General features: G+C 45.7%; 1 protein-coding gene across 1 annotated transcript in view; it reads left to right on the forward strand.

The window, feature by feature from the left end:
• PHLPP2 (PH domain and leucine rich repeat protein phosphatase 2) overlaps window positions 1-16,841 on the forward strand; it is a 37,842-nt gene extending 21,001 nt beyond the window's left edge. The window contains exons 8-19 of the mRNA XM_064519900.1: window positions 210-440; window positions 1,162-1,364; window positions 1,886-1,946; window positions 2,694-2,789; window positions 4,839-4,994; window positions 5,796-5,996; window positions 7,939-8,101; window positions 8,689-8,819; window positions 9,224-9,334; window positions 9,796-9,984; window positions 10,119-10,350; window positions 11,693-16,841. Of these exons, the coding sequence (XP_064375970.1) occupies window positions 210-440; window positions 1,162-1,364; window positions 1,886-1,946; window positions 2,694-2,789; window positions 4,839-4,994; window positions 5,796-5,996; window positions 7,939-8,101; window positions 8,689-8,819; window positions 9,224-9,334; window positions 9,796-9,984; window positions 10,119-10,350; window positions 11,693-12,835 (2,917 nt within the window). The 3' untranslated portion in view covers window positions 12,836-16,841. The remainder of the gene's footprint in view (window positions 1-209; window positions 441-1,161; window positions 1,365-1,885; window positions 1,947-2,693; window positions 2,790-4,838; window positions 4,995-5,795; window positions 5,997-7,938; window positions 8,102-8,688; window positions 8,820-9,223; window positions 9,335-9,795; window positions 9,985-10,118; window positions 10,351-11,692) is intronic.
• Window positions 16,842-17,170: the final 329 nt, after the last annotated feature.

Raw genomic sequence — 17,170 nt, forward strand, 5'->3', positions numbered from 1 at the left:
CAGTTCCAAGCATATTAGGTATTAGGTGAGTGAGAATGATAAATATTCCAGTAATTTGATATGTATAAGAATGAAATAGCAATTAGGTACCATAGAAAATATCCACCCTGAGAAACAGCTAGTTGTACAAGTAATTCACTAAAATGCAAAATGTGATGTTCACTCCTCTTGAGGTTTTTTTTTTTTTTTTTTTTTTGTGCCTGCTGCAGTCTCCAGACCTTCTTACTTGATGGAAATTTTCTCACATCCCTACCAGAAGAGCTGGGAAGTCTGCAGCAGCTTAGTTGCCTTGGGCTTTCCTTCAATAACTTCTGTGAGCTGCCAGCAATTTGTGAGAAACTGATTCTCTTGGACAAACTAGCCCTGGCAGGGAACTTGCTGGAGACCCTGGATCTTGCAGCGCTGAACCGTATGAGCCACATCAAAAATGTAGATCTGAGGTAAGGGGAGAAACTTGCATATGTATAGACCAGGTTGTCCCTTTCCCTTTACACCAGAGGAGCTGTAAATTTTAGTACATTTTGCAGTAAGCCAGGTGTAATTCTTCTATTGATTCTTTAGCTTTCAGGGAGTTTTGTTTCTGAGGGTGTGCAGAATTCACTTAGAGAAACAAGGTTAACTGAGCAATGCCTGAGCCACTGAATGTGGCTCAAGTCCTCTAGTTTCCTCTTTGAATATGCTACTACCGTGAGCTATGTAGCTCTTTGGTCTCTGCTAGCCTCATTTTGCCTTTTTTTCTAGAGGTGGGGTAATTCTTGATTCTTCAGTCTGCCATCTGCAGAGCTCTCAGAAAGGGACAAAGAACATTCTGATTGTGGCAAGTCAATCTAGTACTTAGTCTCTGCATTATCTTCCTCTGTCAATGCTACGTAGCTGTCCATTGACTTGGCTTCTAGTTTCTAGGCTGTGGTCTTCAGGACCTCTTCAATAAATGAATATAAGTAAATGTTTCACAAAACAGTGCAGACACAGGAATTGTTATTCTTTGTATTGACTTCCTGAAAGCCCCTCATTACTCTTCATACATCTCACTGTGCTCATCTTTGGGGTTAGTCTTCAGGAGAACTCTTCCTTTCCTCTTCTTTCTTCTCTCTTCTTATTGATGCCCTGTGTTCAGTGTTCTATTTTCTGACTTTGTAACTCTTATCTCTGAGTGTTTAGGCTGAACAACCTGAAGAGAGCAGCAGTTGACAGCCTGGAGGGGAATAAATCTGTGACCTACATGGATTTACGAGACAATCAGTTGACGTGTCTGGATCTGAGCTCCCTGAGCAGCCTGGAGCAGCTGCACTGTGAACGGAATAAGCTGAAAGAGTTGACGCTGAGTGGTTTCTCCCTTCGGGCCCTCTATGCCAACAGCAACTGTATGTCTGTTTGTCTCCTTCACCTGCCTGCTCCTTCTGAAGCCCTGGGAACAAAGCAAACAGCCCTTTGCCTTCTCCCATGCAGAAAAATAGTTATGCCAGTGTTATGGTAGTGAGACTGTACATGATGGGTCTTCTGGGGTCAGCTCCTAGGGATCGCATTATGGATATAGGTGCACAGGGAGAGATTGTGGTGCTGAATTGCTGTCCAAGGAACTTGTCTTCCAATGAGATCTCTTTGGGAGGGAGTCCACACACAGAGATACAGTTCTTTCTTGTTCTGGTGCCCCGTGTGGCAGATGGAGCATGGGATGGTGAGAAGTTGTAGCACCATACGGCAAATGTATGAAATGCAGACTCTGTCCTGGGAAGAGTGAGTAGGGATGTTGAGTGTCCAGGGAGTAAGACTACAAGTCTCACTTGCTAGCTAATCTAGTTCTTTGCTGCATGCTATGTGTGCTTCTCTGTGCTGTTTTCCCTCTAGAGCTCTGCAATCACAATTACTTGCTTTACTTCATCAGGTCTGACAGCCGTCAGTGTTTATCCAGTTCCTGGTCAACTGACAAGTCTGGAACTCTCCCAGTAAGTGACTTTACACTACAGAATGTAAAGCAAATATCTGAACACCTTTGCTGATTATTGCAGCAATTTTTTGAGCTTTTAAGCTTTTGAAAGAGTTGAGAGCAATAGAGAAGGCACTCCCATCTTCACAGTAGAACTGGAAATCCCAGCACTGAAGAATGATAAAAATATCCAAGACCAGAAGCCCCTTTGAACAAGTTTGACTTGACTAGGTGACTGGTTGTCCTTCAGATATAGGTTTTAAGCAGCAAAAAAAAGCCAGGTAAGGACATCTGAACTGGTGGTAGCTGACTGGGCTGAATGGTGGGAACTTCTGGAGCAAGCATTTGGAGTAGCTGATAGTGATCACTACTGTTAACTTTACTGCCCATGTCTCCCCTTGGAGTAGCATTATCAGACATGGAAATGGGAGAGCCAGAGGACCTGATCGCCTTTCGCTTCAGTCCTGGGATGATGCACACTAGCAGAGTAGCATTGTGTAGCCTGTTCTGTTGATGCCAGTGCTGTGGACAAACAAAAGCCTGATCAGTAGAGTCTTGCATCAGTATTTTTTACCAATCCTGCACCAGCTTAGTTTGCATTGCACAGCTAACCATGAGATATATTCCATGTGTCTGGCTCAGATTCTGTTGTTCATTTCCTGCCTGTTGATTTTGGTTTGGCTGTCATTAGTGCCATGCAGTGTTCAAAGAGGGCGTGTTCCATACAGAGTGGTGGTATCTAGCTTTTTCTTGTTTCTCTTCTCAGCAATCAACTGCAGTGCGTCCCAGACTGGGCCTGCGAAGCAAAGAAACTGGAGGTTTTGGATGTGAGCTACAACCTCCTTGTGGAGCTCCCGTCAAGGTCAGCAACCCTTTTGTACAGAGCTGAGCTTTCTTGCTCGAGGAGCTGAGTGGGGAGAGAAGCAGTGCTAATCCAGTATTTTACTCCTTGCTGTGGAGAGACACAATCAACTTACTCTCTCTGTTGCGGTGTCCAAAATACTCTGTATTCAAAAACTGTAAAGAACTGACTTCTGATTCAGCCTCTTGAATAAGAGGCACCAGATAATTTCATCCTGTGCTTCTGGCTTCTGCTACAGCTGTTTGCAGCTGAACTGGAACACACTGTTATTAATTATCTTTATTTGTGTTATGATAGTGTCTGTGAATACCATTCATAGATGAGATCCTAATATACCTTGCATTGCCCCGGAGAGGTTTCATCTGGTACCTTTGATAGGTGATCACAGAGACCTGATATAGCTGATCTCAAAGGCTGCTTTCACAACAGTGTCAGCCATCTCCTTTCTCCCTGCTCCTCTCCCAGTTTTTGCAGAAATGTAGTAAAGGGGAACCAAGAACTAACAGAATTTTGCAGATATTTATAACAATTTCTCCAAGGTACCAGAGGTACCATGGGGAGAAGCAAAGCACAACTGTTCTTAGCCTAACAAGTGTGTTTGGTGTGGGGCACGGCTGCAAAGAATGAGAGGCAATTTGTAGGGTAAGCTGTACTGAAACTGAATCGAAACGAAGGGTGGATTGTAGTGAAGAAATGCAGAGAGCAGTTAGAACAGTTGAAGCAGCAGGCATAGGAAATGATCTTTGCAGCAACATTTTAATGGCTCTTAAAGACGAGTCTGTATACCTCAAAGGAAAGAAAAGGATGTGGCAGTGACGAGATGAGAACTTAGAAAAGAATTTTAGCCATGGAGATGGATCACAGAATCACAGAACGGTTGAGGTTGGAACGGATCTCTGGAGATCACCTGTGCCGCCCCCCCTGCTCGATTAGGGTCGCCTAGAGCACATTGCCCAGGACCCTCTCTAGGCTACCTGTTCCAGTGCTCTGTCATCCTCACAGTAAAAAAGTGTTTCCTTATGTTCACATGCAACTTCCTGTGTTTCAGTTTGCACCCGTTGCCTCTCATCCTGTCACTGGGATGAAAAAAACCCCACCTTTTAAGTATGGTATGCGAAAAGAACCTGCAGAATCCGAACACATTAATGTATATTGTGAAAAGAAACTCAGGCTTTTTTAAAGGTTCCTAAGTGCTGGAATTTACCATATCCATTGGGGAGCTCTTCCAGTATGTGTTTATCCTCAGCACTGTAGGTGCATATCTTACTTCCAGTTTGAACTCCGCTACCTTTGACTTTCAGACATTGATGAGGTTAATCTAGCAGACTATAGCATAAAGAGCCTTGCATACGGGCCTGTAGATCACCATGAAGTTGCCTTTTGCCCTTAGTTTTCTGAAAACAGAATTGTATCAAAGTGATGCAAGACAGTGTAGAGAGGAGATATCCAAGCCAGCTCTGGATTAGTCAGCTTGAATATGGAAACTGGTGCATCTGCATTTGCATGGCACTTTGCCCAGCATAATTAGCTATGTTAAGAAGCCACAGCATACAGAAAGAAACAGAAGTAATTGGCCTGCATGGAGCAGTGTCCTAATGCGGCTCCAGCATTTCCAGATCCAAAGTTCTTCTGTACAGGGCTGTCAGGATACAGTTCCAAATTATCACCTCACTCAAATGGGCAGGGAATTCTAGGCTATGTCCAGATGTGTTCAGGCATCCTTTCTCAAAACTCCTGAAATTCGCTTTGCAGTTAATGGGGACAGAGGCTTTTTATTTCAATAAAGACCGCAATTCTCAAGAATGTGACAACAGCCTCAGCATAATACAGGAGGGCTGAGCAGGCTGTTCAGGCTCTGAACCTAAGGTGGCACAGGGGAAGCACTCTTACCACATGTGCTTTTCTGCTTTGTTGCATTTTATGGATCACTGTATTTTAATTTTCTTTAGCAGTACAGTCAAATTAGAACTGGTTAAACATCCCCTTCTCCTATTCTGGGGGTGTGAGGGGGAGTGAACCAAGCTGGTGTAATAAACCCTGTCTTTCTAGGATCCTCAGCAGCCTGAGCCTTCGGAAGTTGATGGTGGGGCACAATCATCTGCAGACCCTTCCACCTCTGCTAGAACACATTCCACTGGAGGTGCTGGACCTTCAGCACAACCTGGTTACGAAACTCCCTGAGACACTCTTTCTCAAGGCTCTGAAGTGAGTGACAGTAGCATGTTGTCTTCTGTCTGCCTTACCTTTGGAGCTGTGAAGGCTGATAGTGGCATCTACGTGACCGTCCTTGTGGGGTGCTGTAGGCTTTATTGCCAGTTGCATAAGAGATAATGAGACATGCGCTTTATGAGGAGGTAATTCAGGTGCCATGAGAGAAGTCATCAAGATGATCTGAGGAATCAGTCCATGTTACTGATTAATAACAGGAATACAGAGACTTGCCTAACTCACCAGCCAAACAGAGAGTTAGCTTCAGTTGCAGCTGCTTCTGATACCATATTACTGCCTGGAGGGCTTTGTCTTTAAACCAGTGCACAAATTCAGCTGCAAAAGAGAAGTCATACAGATTCTCAGATGTTACAGTGGAAGGTACATCAGGTCCTCGGAGAACAGCAAGAGAGACCCTTACTGAACAAACAACCCCTCATAAACATTTATCTATGCAAACATGAATCATCCCTTCCTAAGAGACTGTGAATAAGAGCTTATGTAATCTGCTTCCACCAGTATTACCCACCCCCTCACAGGCTCAGCTCATGAGCTCTTCAGTACTCACTGTTTATTGTAAAACGCTGTGTGCATCTGTAGTGCTGTGTAGCTAATAAGCCGTTTGCAGACTCATAAATCTTAATGTATTGAGTAGAGTTGTTACACTGTATTGTCTGACCTCCTGCCTAATGCTGTTGCTCTGTCACTCTAGGCATTTGTATAGCTCTTCTTCCTACTGTTATTTGCAGTGGTTTAGATGACGTGAAGTCTGATGGTTTTTGCACTTGCTATGGTTAGCCTCAGGTACCTGAATGCATCTGCAAACAGCCTGGAGTCCTTGCCCTCTGCATGTACAGGGGAGGAGAGTCTGAGCACGCTGCAGCTGCTGTACTTGACCAATAATAACCTCACAGATCAATGCATCCCTGTCTTGGTGGGACACCTGAACCTACGGATCCTTCATCTGGCAAACAACAATCTACAGACCTTCCCTGCAAGGTAAATACATAAGACTGGTGGAGGAGATGGTGCTTACTAGCCAGATGGGGCTGCCTTGCTTTGATTATGCCTGGATCAGTGTCAAAACAAGATGCTATCCCTGCAGCTTGATGACAAAAGCCTACTGTTCCCAGAGACACACTTAGGAGTAGCACATTGCTAGGGGTGATTGGCTCAGGGTAACGCTGGCTGCAGTGGTTCCTGTCCTTCTAGGGGTTGTGGTGAATGTGTTTGGTGGGGGGGATAGGGGCAGTACTTCTCACACCTTCAAAACTACTGGCATGCAGCTGGCTGATCTTCTGTTACTCACTTTTCACGGTTTTGCATTGAAAGGCCAGAAGGCCATCATCCAAGCTTGTCTGAACCTGTGCCCAACACAGGTCGTATAATTTCATCCATTAATTCATATGCTACGCTCACAGTTGGAGTTGAAATAAAGAAAAATCCATGCTTAGTGTAAAAACTTAAGAAGCTAGAGACTCCCATGTGTTCCTAGTAAGTTGTTTCCGTTGCTGTCAGTTTTGTAAGCCTGCATCTTATTTTTGGTGAGAAATATTTAGCTTCCTCCATCAACCGGTATATCACACTATCTTTCTAATGTGAAAGCCATGTAGTATCAGATATTTTCCAAGTGTAGCTTAAGAAACCTTTAGCTTTCTATTCAGTATGATTAGTAGACTCAGCCTCTTTAACTTCTCAGTGTGAGGGGAGGCTTCCAGGCCTTACATCATTCTTGTAGCTCATCTCTGAACCCTTTCCAATTTTCAATGTCTTTCTGGGTATTTGGATGGCAAAACTGGACACAGCTCTACTGAAAATCAAAAGCAGAGGTAATTTGGGCTCCCAACATCTACTTGAGTCCCCTTCTGGTAACACCTTATTATACACTGTTTTGTTCTGAGTACTAGTTCATCTGACTCATTAGCCTTTTTTGGAGTCATGACTGAGGACTGTTTTCTCTCTAATTGTGGCTGGTAGAAGTTCCTGTGTGCATAACGTTATTTTGCTGATTTAAATCACGTGCTGTTAAGGTTACCAAATAGTGCATATTACTATATGTTGAAACTGCGATTCCACCGGATTCTTTTATCTGCAAATTTTACTAGGTATTGTTTTGTGAATGTGTGTATATTTTTATTATTAATCATTGATCTACTGACTCTCAGTGAATCAGATATACATTGTTGCAGAGAACCTACTAGATGGACTTTCACTGAATGATGATTCTTAATTCATTATTACTTTTCAGTGTCCTCCACAAACCAGTTTTGGGGTATTGAATGTATTTGTTTCTTCAGATATAGTATAGAGCTAATGCTATACCGGTAGACTTCTGTGTTAGCTGAATTTGTAGTCCCATAAAAAAACAGTTTTTGTTACATTAACACAAAAGTATAAGTAGTTTTTTTCTGTCGTTAACTATGTCAGCGCAATTAATTTGGTATTGATTGCATCTGTGCCAGCCTTGCCATGGTTCTGCCTGGACCTGGTGCCAGGCTTAACAACGACTTCTAAATAAATCTTTTTTTTCCTACAAAGTGCACTTAAACAGCTTAGCTTTTCCCAGTCATCTGAGATTTTTCTAGTTTTCGTGATTTCTTAAATGGTTTCACTAATAGGCTGAAGAGTCCTTTTGGCAGTGCCTTTGAAAGTGATGTCTTGCAGTTTATATGTCCTGCAAGTTTTCAAATTCAAATATCACAACCCTCTGCTTTAGTGCTGTAGGAATCAGTGGCGAAGGGAACCGTCTGTTGTATAAATCCAAGTCAGGCCTCTGGGGACCCCCAGATCTTATTACAGCATCTCTTTAGATGTGCTGTCTCCTATCGATGAATCAGAAATGTAGCCAGTAAAGGACAGTGTCTGTGTATACTGTATTTGCAGATTCAGAAGGTGACAGTTCCGGTCTATAAGGTATGGTATACTTTTGTTTCTCTTTCAGCAAACTGAGTAAGCTGGAGCGCTTGGAAGAGCTGAATCTCAGCGGCAACAAACTGAAAACAATTCCCACAACGGTGGCAAGCTGCAAGCTACTTCATACACTTATTGCACACTCTAATGAAATCAGCATCTTTCCAGAGATCCTGCATTTGCCTCATATTCAGGTATTCTTATAAAGAGAGTACAGAGAGATCAGAATGAGGTTTGGGTGGGAGAATGGAAAGTAACTGATAGAAGAGGAACTCGAGATCCCAGCATTTTGCTTGATCAGCCTGAGGGTACAGAATACGTGTTCCAAATCTGTCACTTCTCTTAGTTGAACAAGGATGGTTCATCTCTCATTCATCTTCATCGTCTGTCTCGGACTTGGTATATTTGTGAGCTATCATTTGAGGCAGTAGGGAGTGTTACATAGCTAGGTAAATGTATGTATTTATAGGCCTTGTATTATCTTTAGTGAGACCTATTCTGTCAATATTGGGGTCCCGGCTATTGCAAGTTATGAGTATTTGCTGCTTATAAGTTACTCTTCTACTAGTAGGTCAGCCCCATTTTTCCCATAAGTGGTGGGTAAGAAAAGTAGCAATGGAGTCTCCAGTGGGGCAAGGATAACAGGGTCGTGGGGGCAAGGGTCACAGAGTAGTCTATAGAGGTGAGGACCATGTGATGTTAGGAAGGAGCACTAGAGTCACTGATCCCGTGAGGGAAGAGAAAGTAGTTCCTTTTTCATTGTGCTTTTCTGATATTGCAGTTTGTAGACTTGAGCTGCAACGAATTAACTGAAATCCTGATCCCTGAGGCACTGCCCGGTGCCTTGCAAGAGTTGGACCTGACCGGAAACACAAACCTGGTGCTAGAACACAAGACACTGGACATCTTCAGGTGAGCCATGGAGATGCCAGGCCTGTAGTGACCTGTACTGGGAAGGGTAACGCTGTCCCAGGAGGGGAAATGGGATACCACTGCATGTATTGCAGCACTGCAAAATGTTATAATGTTCCTCGCCTAAGGCAGCTGAAGCTTTCTGTCCTGTGGCAAGGACAAAGGCTGGATCTGTATCAGCAGAGCAAGCAGAAAACTTAGGTCATAGGAGTGTCTCCCAGCTGTCTCTGGCATAAGCCACCAGACATCTGTGGAAGGCCAAGTCCTTAATCTCCTTTCCTTGGTGAAGTTTTTTCCACAGGATTCTGTCTAAAACTCTAGACTGTATGTGGTCTTTTGGCCACAAGCTGTGCAGTGCGGTCATAGGAGAGTAGGAGAGAATGACTTTTCTTCTCTCTCTGTAGTCACATTACCACACTGAAGATTGATGCTAAGCCCTCCCTCACAGCAGACTCAGGACTCACTTCTACCTTCTGGAGTCATGGGGTAGCTGAGATGGCAGGCCAAAGAAATAAGTGAGTATTGTGGTCTGCTAGACCCTGACACTTTGTGTCCTCAGAGTGCTGGCGGGGCGCACTGCTAGCACCCAAGCAGACCGGCTTTACTGGGTAGCTCATCCATCCCTGTCTCCCTGGATCTCTTTCTCAGTCCTGATGACTCAAGTCTCCTTGTTGTCTTCTCCCTCATTCCTCATGCTTATCCTGGGATGCTTGGGCTTTGCTTCTCACCCTGGCAAGATGCTTTTGCCCTCACTTGCAGGCTGTGCCCATTGCCCTCTCCCCAGTGTGGACAAGGAGAGTCCAGGAGTTCCAGTAGTAACCAGAAGCTATACATCTTATGGAGCAGTGGGCAAAGGGACAGTGGCTTTGCTGCCCTGTGAGAACAGCACTCAGAGGAAGGTGCCTGATGGCTGTGGTGATGGGGACCATGTAATCCTTTGAGATAGATTAACTTTGCCTGTATGCTTTTCTGACAGGCTGTGTGTGTCATCCCTGGCCCTGGGGAGCTTTGCAGAGGGGGTGGAGGCTGTGTATGGCATGTTTGATGGTGACAAAAACGAGGAGTTGCCACGCCTGCTGCAGTGTACCATGGCCGATGTGCTCCTGGAGGAGGTACAGCAGTCAGACATGATGTTCATGTCCAACACCTTCTTGGTCTCCCACAGGTAGGACAGTGAGCGAGCTGGTCCCAGTGGGACCTGCACAGGCGCATCACTTAATGTGCTTTGTGGGGTGAGGCAGCCCTCCAGAATGCCTGTCATTGGAGTATGGAGCCTTCCTACACCTTCTCCTCCAACAGGAAGCTGGGCATGGCTGGGCAGAAGCTGGGCTGCTCTGCTGTCCTTTGCTATATTCGTCGTGATGTGGCTGATCCAGCCAGCAGCTTTTCTCTGACGGTGGCCAATGTGGGGACGTGCCAAGCCATTCTGTGCCGAAATGGAAAACCACTGCCCCTCTCCAAGGTCTTCAGTCTTGAACAATGTTTGGAAGAAGCCAAGAGAGTCAAGGAGCAAAAAGCCATTATAACAGAGGTTCGTTTGCACCGTCTTCGCTTCAGCTTCTACCCTCCAGTAAAGGCTTGATTTAAATACATGCCGTGCTGAGCTCCGCTGGCTGCGGAAAATAGCTGGTATATGCCAAAGAGAAGATGAGATGGAAATTTGTAGAGCCCTTAGCTGGTGCTACTTTGGTTAATGTCAGCACTGATCCAGAATGCAGTCAGTAAAGAACTGAGAAATCGGTGCCAGTCATATTAGTTTTATGTACAGTGGGTCTCTTAAAAAGTATCAGATTTGTTTGATAAAAGTGAGATCAAAAGCTTTTTTCTGACAGGGATAATCTCTTAATGTGTTATAGCTCCATAAGGCACTATATTCCACAGCATTTTGACCAAAAGATAATTGTGGAATCAGTGTAGCACACCAAGTGATTTAAAAACTAGGCGATCAGTGGATTCTGAAAAATACCTTGCAAATGAAATCATTGTCTAAGGAGACTTCTCTGCATGCTTCTTTATAATAATTACCAGCAACATTTAACAACATGTAGAGGGTACAGAAATTGATGAAGTTGTAAATACTGATTTGTATGAGTCAGTTCTGTGCTTTATTCTGGATTATTTGAGGGCATGGGCTCACGTGAACAATATGCTACTTAACATGCAAGAAGTTAAAGAACAGCCAAGAACACTGGGGAAACTGTATACTCTGTATGTGCTGACCTAGAAAAGAGAGAGAGGGCTCTGTCGGTGATTTTGTATCCAGGGGACTGAAGGCTGGCCTTGTACTAGTGAGCCAGAGGACTATCTGGTGGGAACAGGAGGTAAGTAATACCTCCAGGTTACAGCAGTAGTGCAATCACTACTCGATGTTTTCTTCCTCGGGGTGTAATGTCCACACTTCAGCATGCATGTTAACAAAGTTGGAAATAGTTCAGAAAATGCACAGAAATTATTTAATGCTTGGGTAATCTGCCTCACAATGAGAAAGTAGAAAGTCATAATCTCATTCATAGAGAAAAAATGAGTTTCATTCAAGAGCCGTAAGTGAGATTCTCTGGCCAACGTGCTGCTGGTATTTTTAGGTGCACATTTCAAAAGATTCACTGCAACATGCCCCGTTTAGAATGCAGCAAAAACTTGTTGGATAACACTCTGTGACTGCCAGCATGGGGGATGACAGGTACTGGGAATGTCTGTGCTGTGGTACCTGGACCCTGATGCCTTGTTCCTAGAGCGCAGCTGACTTAGCTGTGTCTGTGTTGCACTGGCATGTTTCAAGGGCTCTAAACCAGTATGTGGGCAAGGGAGAGACTACTCTCAGAATGATCTGTTGGTAGACCTAATGCTACTGCTTCATTTCTCTTTGTTTGCAGGACAACAAGGTTAATGGTGTGACTTGCTGTACTCGAATGCTGGGCTGCACGTACTTGCATCCCTGGATCCTGCCCAAGCCACATATCAGTTCCATTCCACTGACTGTACAAGATGAGCTGCTGCTTCTGGGGAACAAAGCTCTCTGGGAATACCTTTCTTACACGGAGGCCGTCTCAGCTGTGCGCCATCTACATGACCCGCTAGCTGCCGCAAAGAAACTCTGCACTTTAGCCCAAAGCTATGGTTGCCAAGACAATGTAGGTGCAATGGTGGTGTGCCTGAACATTAGCGAGGACAGCTGCACTTGCGAGATGCATGGACTCACCCTGCCAGGCCCTGGGGGGTTTAGTTCAACCACCACCAAACTAGTAACACCTTCCTCTAGCAGTGGAATTGCTTCAGAGTTCAGCAGTGAACTGTCTGCCTCTGAGGTGAGCAGTGAGGTAGGCTCTACTGCTTCAGATGAACACAGTGCTGCTGGGCTTGAGGGCAGCTCGCTACCACGACAAGAGCGGCGTTGCAGCCTACATCCTGTACCCCCCTCCAGCATCTTTCAGCGCCAACCTTCCTGTGCCACCTTCTCTAGTAACCAGTCTGACAACGGGCTGGATAGCGACGACGAGCAGCCTGTGGAAGGCGTCATGACGAATGGCAGTAAAGTGGAGGTGGAGGTGGACATCCACTGTTGTAAAGGAAAGGGGCTGGAGTTTGAACCTCCTGCTGCGGAGTACAGCTCCTCTGCTGCAGTGCCAGAGGATGACTCTGACGGGCTCGTCCTCATGATCCAGAGACAGAACAGTGTAAACAGCAACACTGCGCAGGCAGGAGTCAAGGAGAAGTGTGAACTGCAGAAATCACCTTCCACGTGCTGTCTCTATGGAAAGAAGCTTTCCAATGGCTCCATAGTGCCCTTGGAGGAGAGCCTCGACCTCATCGAAGTAGCCACAGAGGCACCCAAGAAGAAAACAGGCTATTTTGCTGCTCCATCCCAGATGGAGCCAGAGGATCAGTTTGTGGTGCCACCTGATCTGGAGGAGGAGGTGAAGGAACAAATGAAGCAGCACCAGGAGAATGGAGCAGATCAGGAGCAGAAAGAGGAGCCTGCAGTGGCTCTGCCAGAGGAGTTTGATACGGCTTTGTAACCTTAAAGTACTGCTCCCACATTGTGTGTCCCAGGAAGCCCTGTCCCATAAGGGTTGTCTTGCCCTCCAAGGGGAGCTGGGATCTGTAAGGAGTACAGGCATGTACTGCTTCCTCAGTGGAGTAGAGGAAGATGTGGGAATGCTAAGGTCTGGGCTGTCTGCTTTTCATTGTAGAGCCTCAGCTGTTCTGTGAGCACTCAGACCAGCAGCTGAGCTCTGTTAGGGGCTGCCTGGGAACTGTGCAAGTGCTAGGAAGAAGGCGGGTGTTCCAACACCCGCCAGCAACTCCTCCCCCCGAGGTTCTGCCAGCTCTGCAGGTGAGGGGCTGGCATCTGTGGGGGGGCGAGGAGGCTGCTAAGGCACACATGCAGCATTCAGTCATGTGCATATTTCTGACCCAGCCCGCTGACAGCACCTGACTTTGTTTTTCCTTGAAAGAATACAGCCAGTTGCAATGAAGCTGACCCAAGAATGGTTTCCTACATGCATTGCAAGCACTTTCATTGATTGCACTCAGGCTGTTCTCCTCCCCATCAGCCCAGCACTTTATTACTTAGGGTCAGGGGAGAGAGCACTCCAGTGCCCCTTTCCGCAGGAGATGTGGGAGGGGCGTTTCTCAGTGGGTGTTGTTAGGGCCCTGGAGGACTCAGGGTGCAGGTGCCCTCCTGATAAGCACTGGTGCAGGGAAGAGTAAGGGGTTTGATGGGGTCAGCCTAGGCAGGATGAGCAAATACACAGCGGGGCCACAAGTGGATGCCTGCTGATGTTTTACATGGAGCACAGGAGAGATCAGCAGTGGGCTTGTTGATTGATGTGATCTGTAGAGGTAGTGCTTATAGCTGCAGGGCTCAGACCCATCCCAGCAGCTCGGCCACCTCCATCATGGAAGTGTTACTGTAGAGGATTCCTATATCCAGAAGATAGGAAATGAAACCAAGAGCTCCTGCTCATTTTGGTGAGGTACTTAGTCTACAGGAAATGCAGATGTGAGCAGTGGTGCGCTGGTCTAAGGCTAGCGAATAGTTGGGCTGCCCCTCATGTGCTGGGGAAGCATACACTGATCTATTCCACCAACATAAACCTCTTCAGCCACAGCATCTTTGCTTGCCTCTGAAAGCAGGAGTCATTTTGCAAATCCACAGCCACCTGCATTTCATAGTACATGCCCAAATTGGCAGCAAACAAGGTGAAAGCATACTTGTTTCTGCTTAGTTTTCAATGCAAAAGGAAAAATAGATTTTTTTTTCACCTTCAGAACATCTTTATCAGCACTGGGAAGGAGATGCTTAAAACAGTTCCACTGATGGTGAACTGGCCAGTGTCCGCTCAGCAGAGGCACTGCGATTCCTTTAAGGTTTTTGACGCAGGGCATCAGTCGGCTGCCTCTGTCGTCATCTTCAGGAAGAGACCGCCGCTGTAGCGTGCAGATGTCCTCCTCAGCGGGCAGGGCGCCGGGCGGCAGCTGCCCCAGTCTTGTCAAAGGTGGGATAACCCTGACTGTAACATGGGCTAGTGCCTTTTCTTCTTTATTAATCTTATTTATGAAGAAGAACCTGAAAGTTTTTTCTCAAGAGTTCTGAAGGATTTGAGCTGTGTATTTTGGATGAAATTCAGGCCTTGCTCAAAAGGAAATATTGTGTAGACCACTTGTTGGATTCTGACAACATAGATTTCATGACAAAATCTAACAGAGTTTTACTCAGATTTCAGAGCTCCTTGAATTTCTTTTCACTCGGGAAAAAAAATCTATTTTTACCACACAGAAGCAAACAACTTTTTAGGATATACCTTGTGCTAGTCACCATGTAATCATAAGACAAAACAACACAACTTTTTCCAAAGTTTAAACCCACTTGAATTCTGTTTGGTTTTAAACATCCATTTCATTTGGAAATAGAGAGAAAAACTTATTCTTAGAATTACAGGAACAGCAGCATTTTGAATCCTTAAGAATCAACAGCAGAAAAGGATTTAAAAGCTAAAAATAAAAATTCTTTCAGGTTCTCTTCATGTAAGTATGCAGAAAAGGCTCATCCCAGTATGTTTGACAGTTACCTTTAATTCTTTCACTGGTGATAATTTTATCAGAAACCTGTGCCCAACCCATCAGTTTCTGAAACCTGACAACAGGGCTGCAAAACAGCCTCTGTTCAGTGTGAAGCTGATGCAGAAACGTGCCCCATTTTCTGCATAAGACTGTGACAAACTTTGCACTAGGAGAGTGGCACATGTTAATGCAAATCGGGTCTCTGTTTCTTGCACTGATGTGGAAAATCCGGTGGGTCCTTGCCAGTCTGAACCAGTAGCACTGCAGGAAGTCTGTCATGAATGGCTCTATTCAGCTCAGTGGGGAAAGGACAGGATTAAGCAAGACGGAAAGCTCCATCTTGGAGCATGCAAGATGGCTGAGCTGCTCCTCCGCACGGGAGCGGCAACACGGAGCACAAGGAATTCCCACTTAGCCTTTTCTCCAATGCTGTGTCTAGCTTTGAAGCAGAAAGGAAGTTTATTACAACCGGCTGCTATTTTCTGTGGGTGTGAACTGGCAGAACATGACTTGTTCTCTCAAACACTAGGCAGAATCCACAGCTTCCTCTGGTCTCTCTGCACTGATGTTATGAACTGCGTGTCTGGTTCTGCGCAGCACAGCCTGAGCGCTCCCCTCCACCGCCTGTTTTCCTGCCTCCCTGGAGGCAGGAAACCTCTACCTTGTCTTCCTCACCCCCCCTTTGAACACCACCATATATTTCAAGCTCCTTAGGAGCACTGCTGTGTGTGGAACAGGTACGAATGGACAAGCCTAGTAATGGACTCACAGCAGGGGATAGAAAGTGTTAACCCACGCCCCTTAGTGTTATTTTCTAGTCTCTTCTCTGAATTTTGTATGTGGTTGTTGCACAGATGCACAGCACTGAGAACGTCCCATTCATCAATTATCAGGATAAATGAACTTACTGTTGGAGAGCGGTTCTTAGCTTGGGGTCATCGGGCACGCTCTTGCCCCTGCTGAGAGCAATGCCAGGCCTGCCACGTTCCAGGGGCCGCAGTCAGGTTTGGCCGGTGGGTTAGAGTTTATCCGTCTCTTCAGTAATTCTGGCCCTGCTGATGAGCATGCTCACCAAAAACAGGTACTTTGAAGGCACTGACCTGTCTGCTCTGTCCTTTCCGGTAAGGCTTCAGCAAAAGGAATCAATACGGGATATATTTAGTGGGGAGTGGTTGATGCCAGAGTATTAAGGATAAGGGATAGCTTCCACATTGCTGCCAGCACGTGGAACAAGCCAGGCAGAGGCAGCACTACAGATTCCTGGAATTTGATCGGACTCCTCAACTAGAGGAGAGGGTAAAATTTTCAAAGCAGCAGCAAGTATTTCCCTTTCTAGGGGAAAGGCGCTTTGCGACCTGCAGTTCTGCTAGTACACAGGACATGCAGCCACACCTACGGCCCTTGGACTTCAGGAGTTTTTGCACTCTGCCTGGCTGCTGATGGCTTTCGCGTCACTTGCCGAAGGGCCTTCTTCAGGCAGTAGGTTCACCTCCCTGGTTTTGTGCGATCATTGTCTGCTGTTCTCTTGCCGTCTGAAGACTCATAGTGTGGTTGGTTTTTTGTTTGGTTGGTTTTTTTAATTTTTAAATATTACCTTTTTTAACTTGACTCACATGAGCCAGAGCATGTTAAAGAAAAATTGCAGCACATCTATTGTTTATAAAATAATCTTTTTTCATGCTTTTTGTTTTAAAATGGAGACAATTTTATGTATTCCACTCTAGCATGAAGCTATAATAATCCCCTTTTTCATTGTATATGGGAGTAGGTCATTTAATGAATGCACCTTCAGCACTGTAGCCTGTGTGTGTCGCTTTGGAGAGGCAAATGTGTAAGATTGCTGGAAAACACTATTCCATTGATTCTTTATTCAGATGTACAGAACAGTTCAGGAAGGAAGAATATTTTTGCATCAACTTTTCAGCTGACTTAGCAATAAAGATTTTTACTTTCATCTAACTCTATATTCTGGTTCCGTTACTGCCCTGGAGGGAGTGTGTGCGATACCGCAGCCAAGCACAGCTGCGGCTAGCCATAGCCACGCTCCAGGATCTCCTTCACGGAGCTGCGTGGCTGCTTCCATTCAGCGGCCTCCCCTGCGTAAGCTGCTTGCAGAACGCGGAAGGAGACTTCACCGGTACCGAGCGCCAGGCAGCTCTCTGCTCCCTGCCCGAGGAATCCTGCCCAGCAGACTTGCTCCCAGCGGTACTGCTGCTCTCCGAAGTAGCCTAGTGGCTACTAAGGAGGAGGAGAAATCAAATAAACCCAGAAGTACCTGGAGTGGTGCC

The sequence above is a fragment of the Dromaius novaehollandiae genome, chromosome 13 (assembly GCF_036370855.1).
Source record: "Dromaius novaehollandiae isolate bDroNov1 chromosome 13, bDroNov1.hap1, whole genome shotgun sequence".
Lineage (NCBI taxonomy): Eukaryota > Metazoa > Chordata > Aves > Casuariiformes > Dromaiidae > Dromaius > Dromaius novaehollandiae.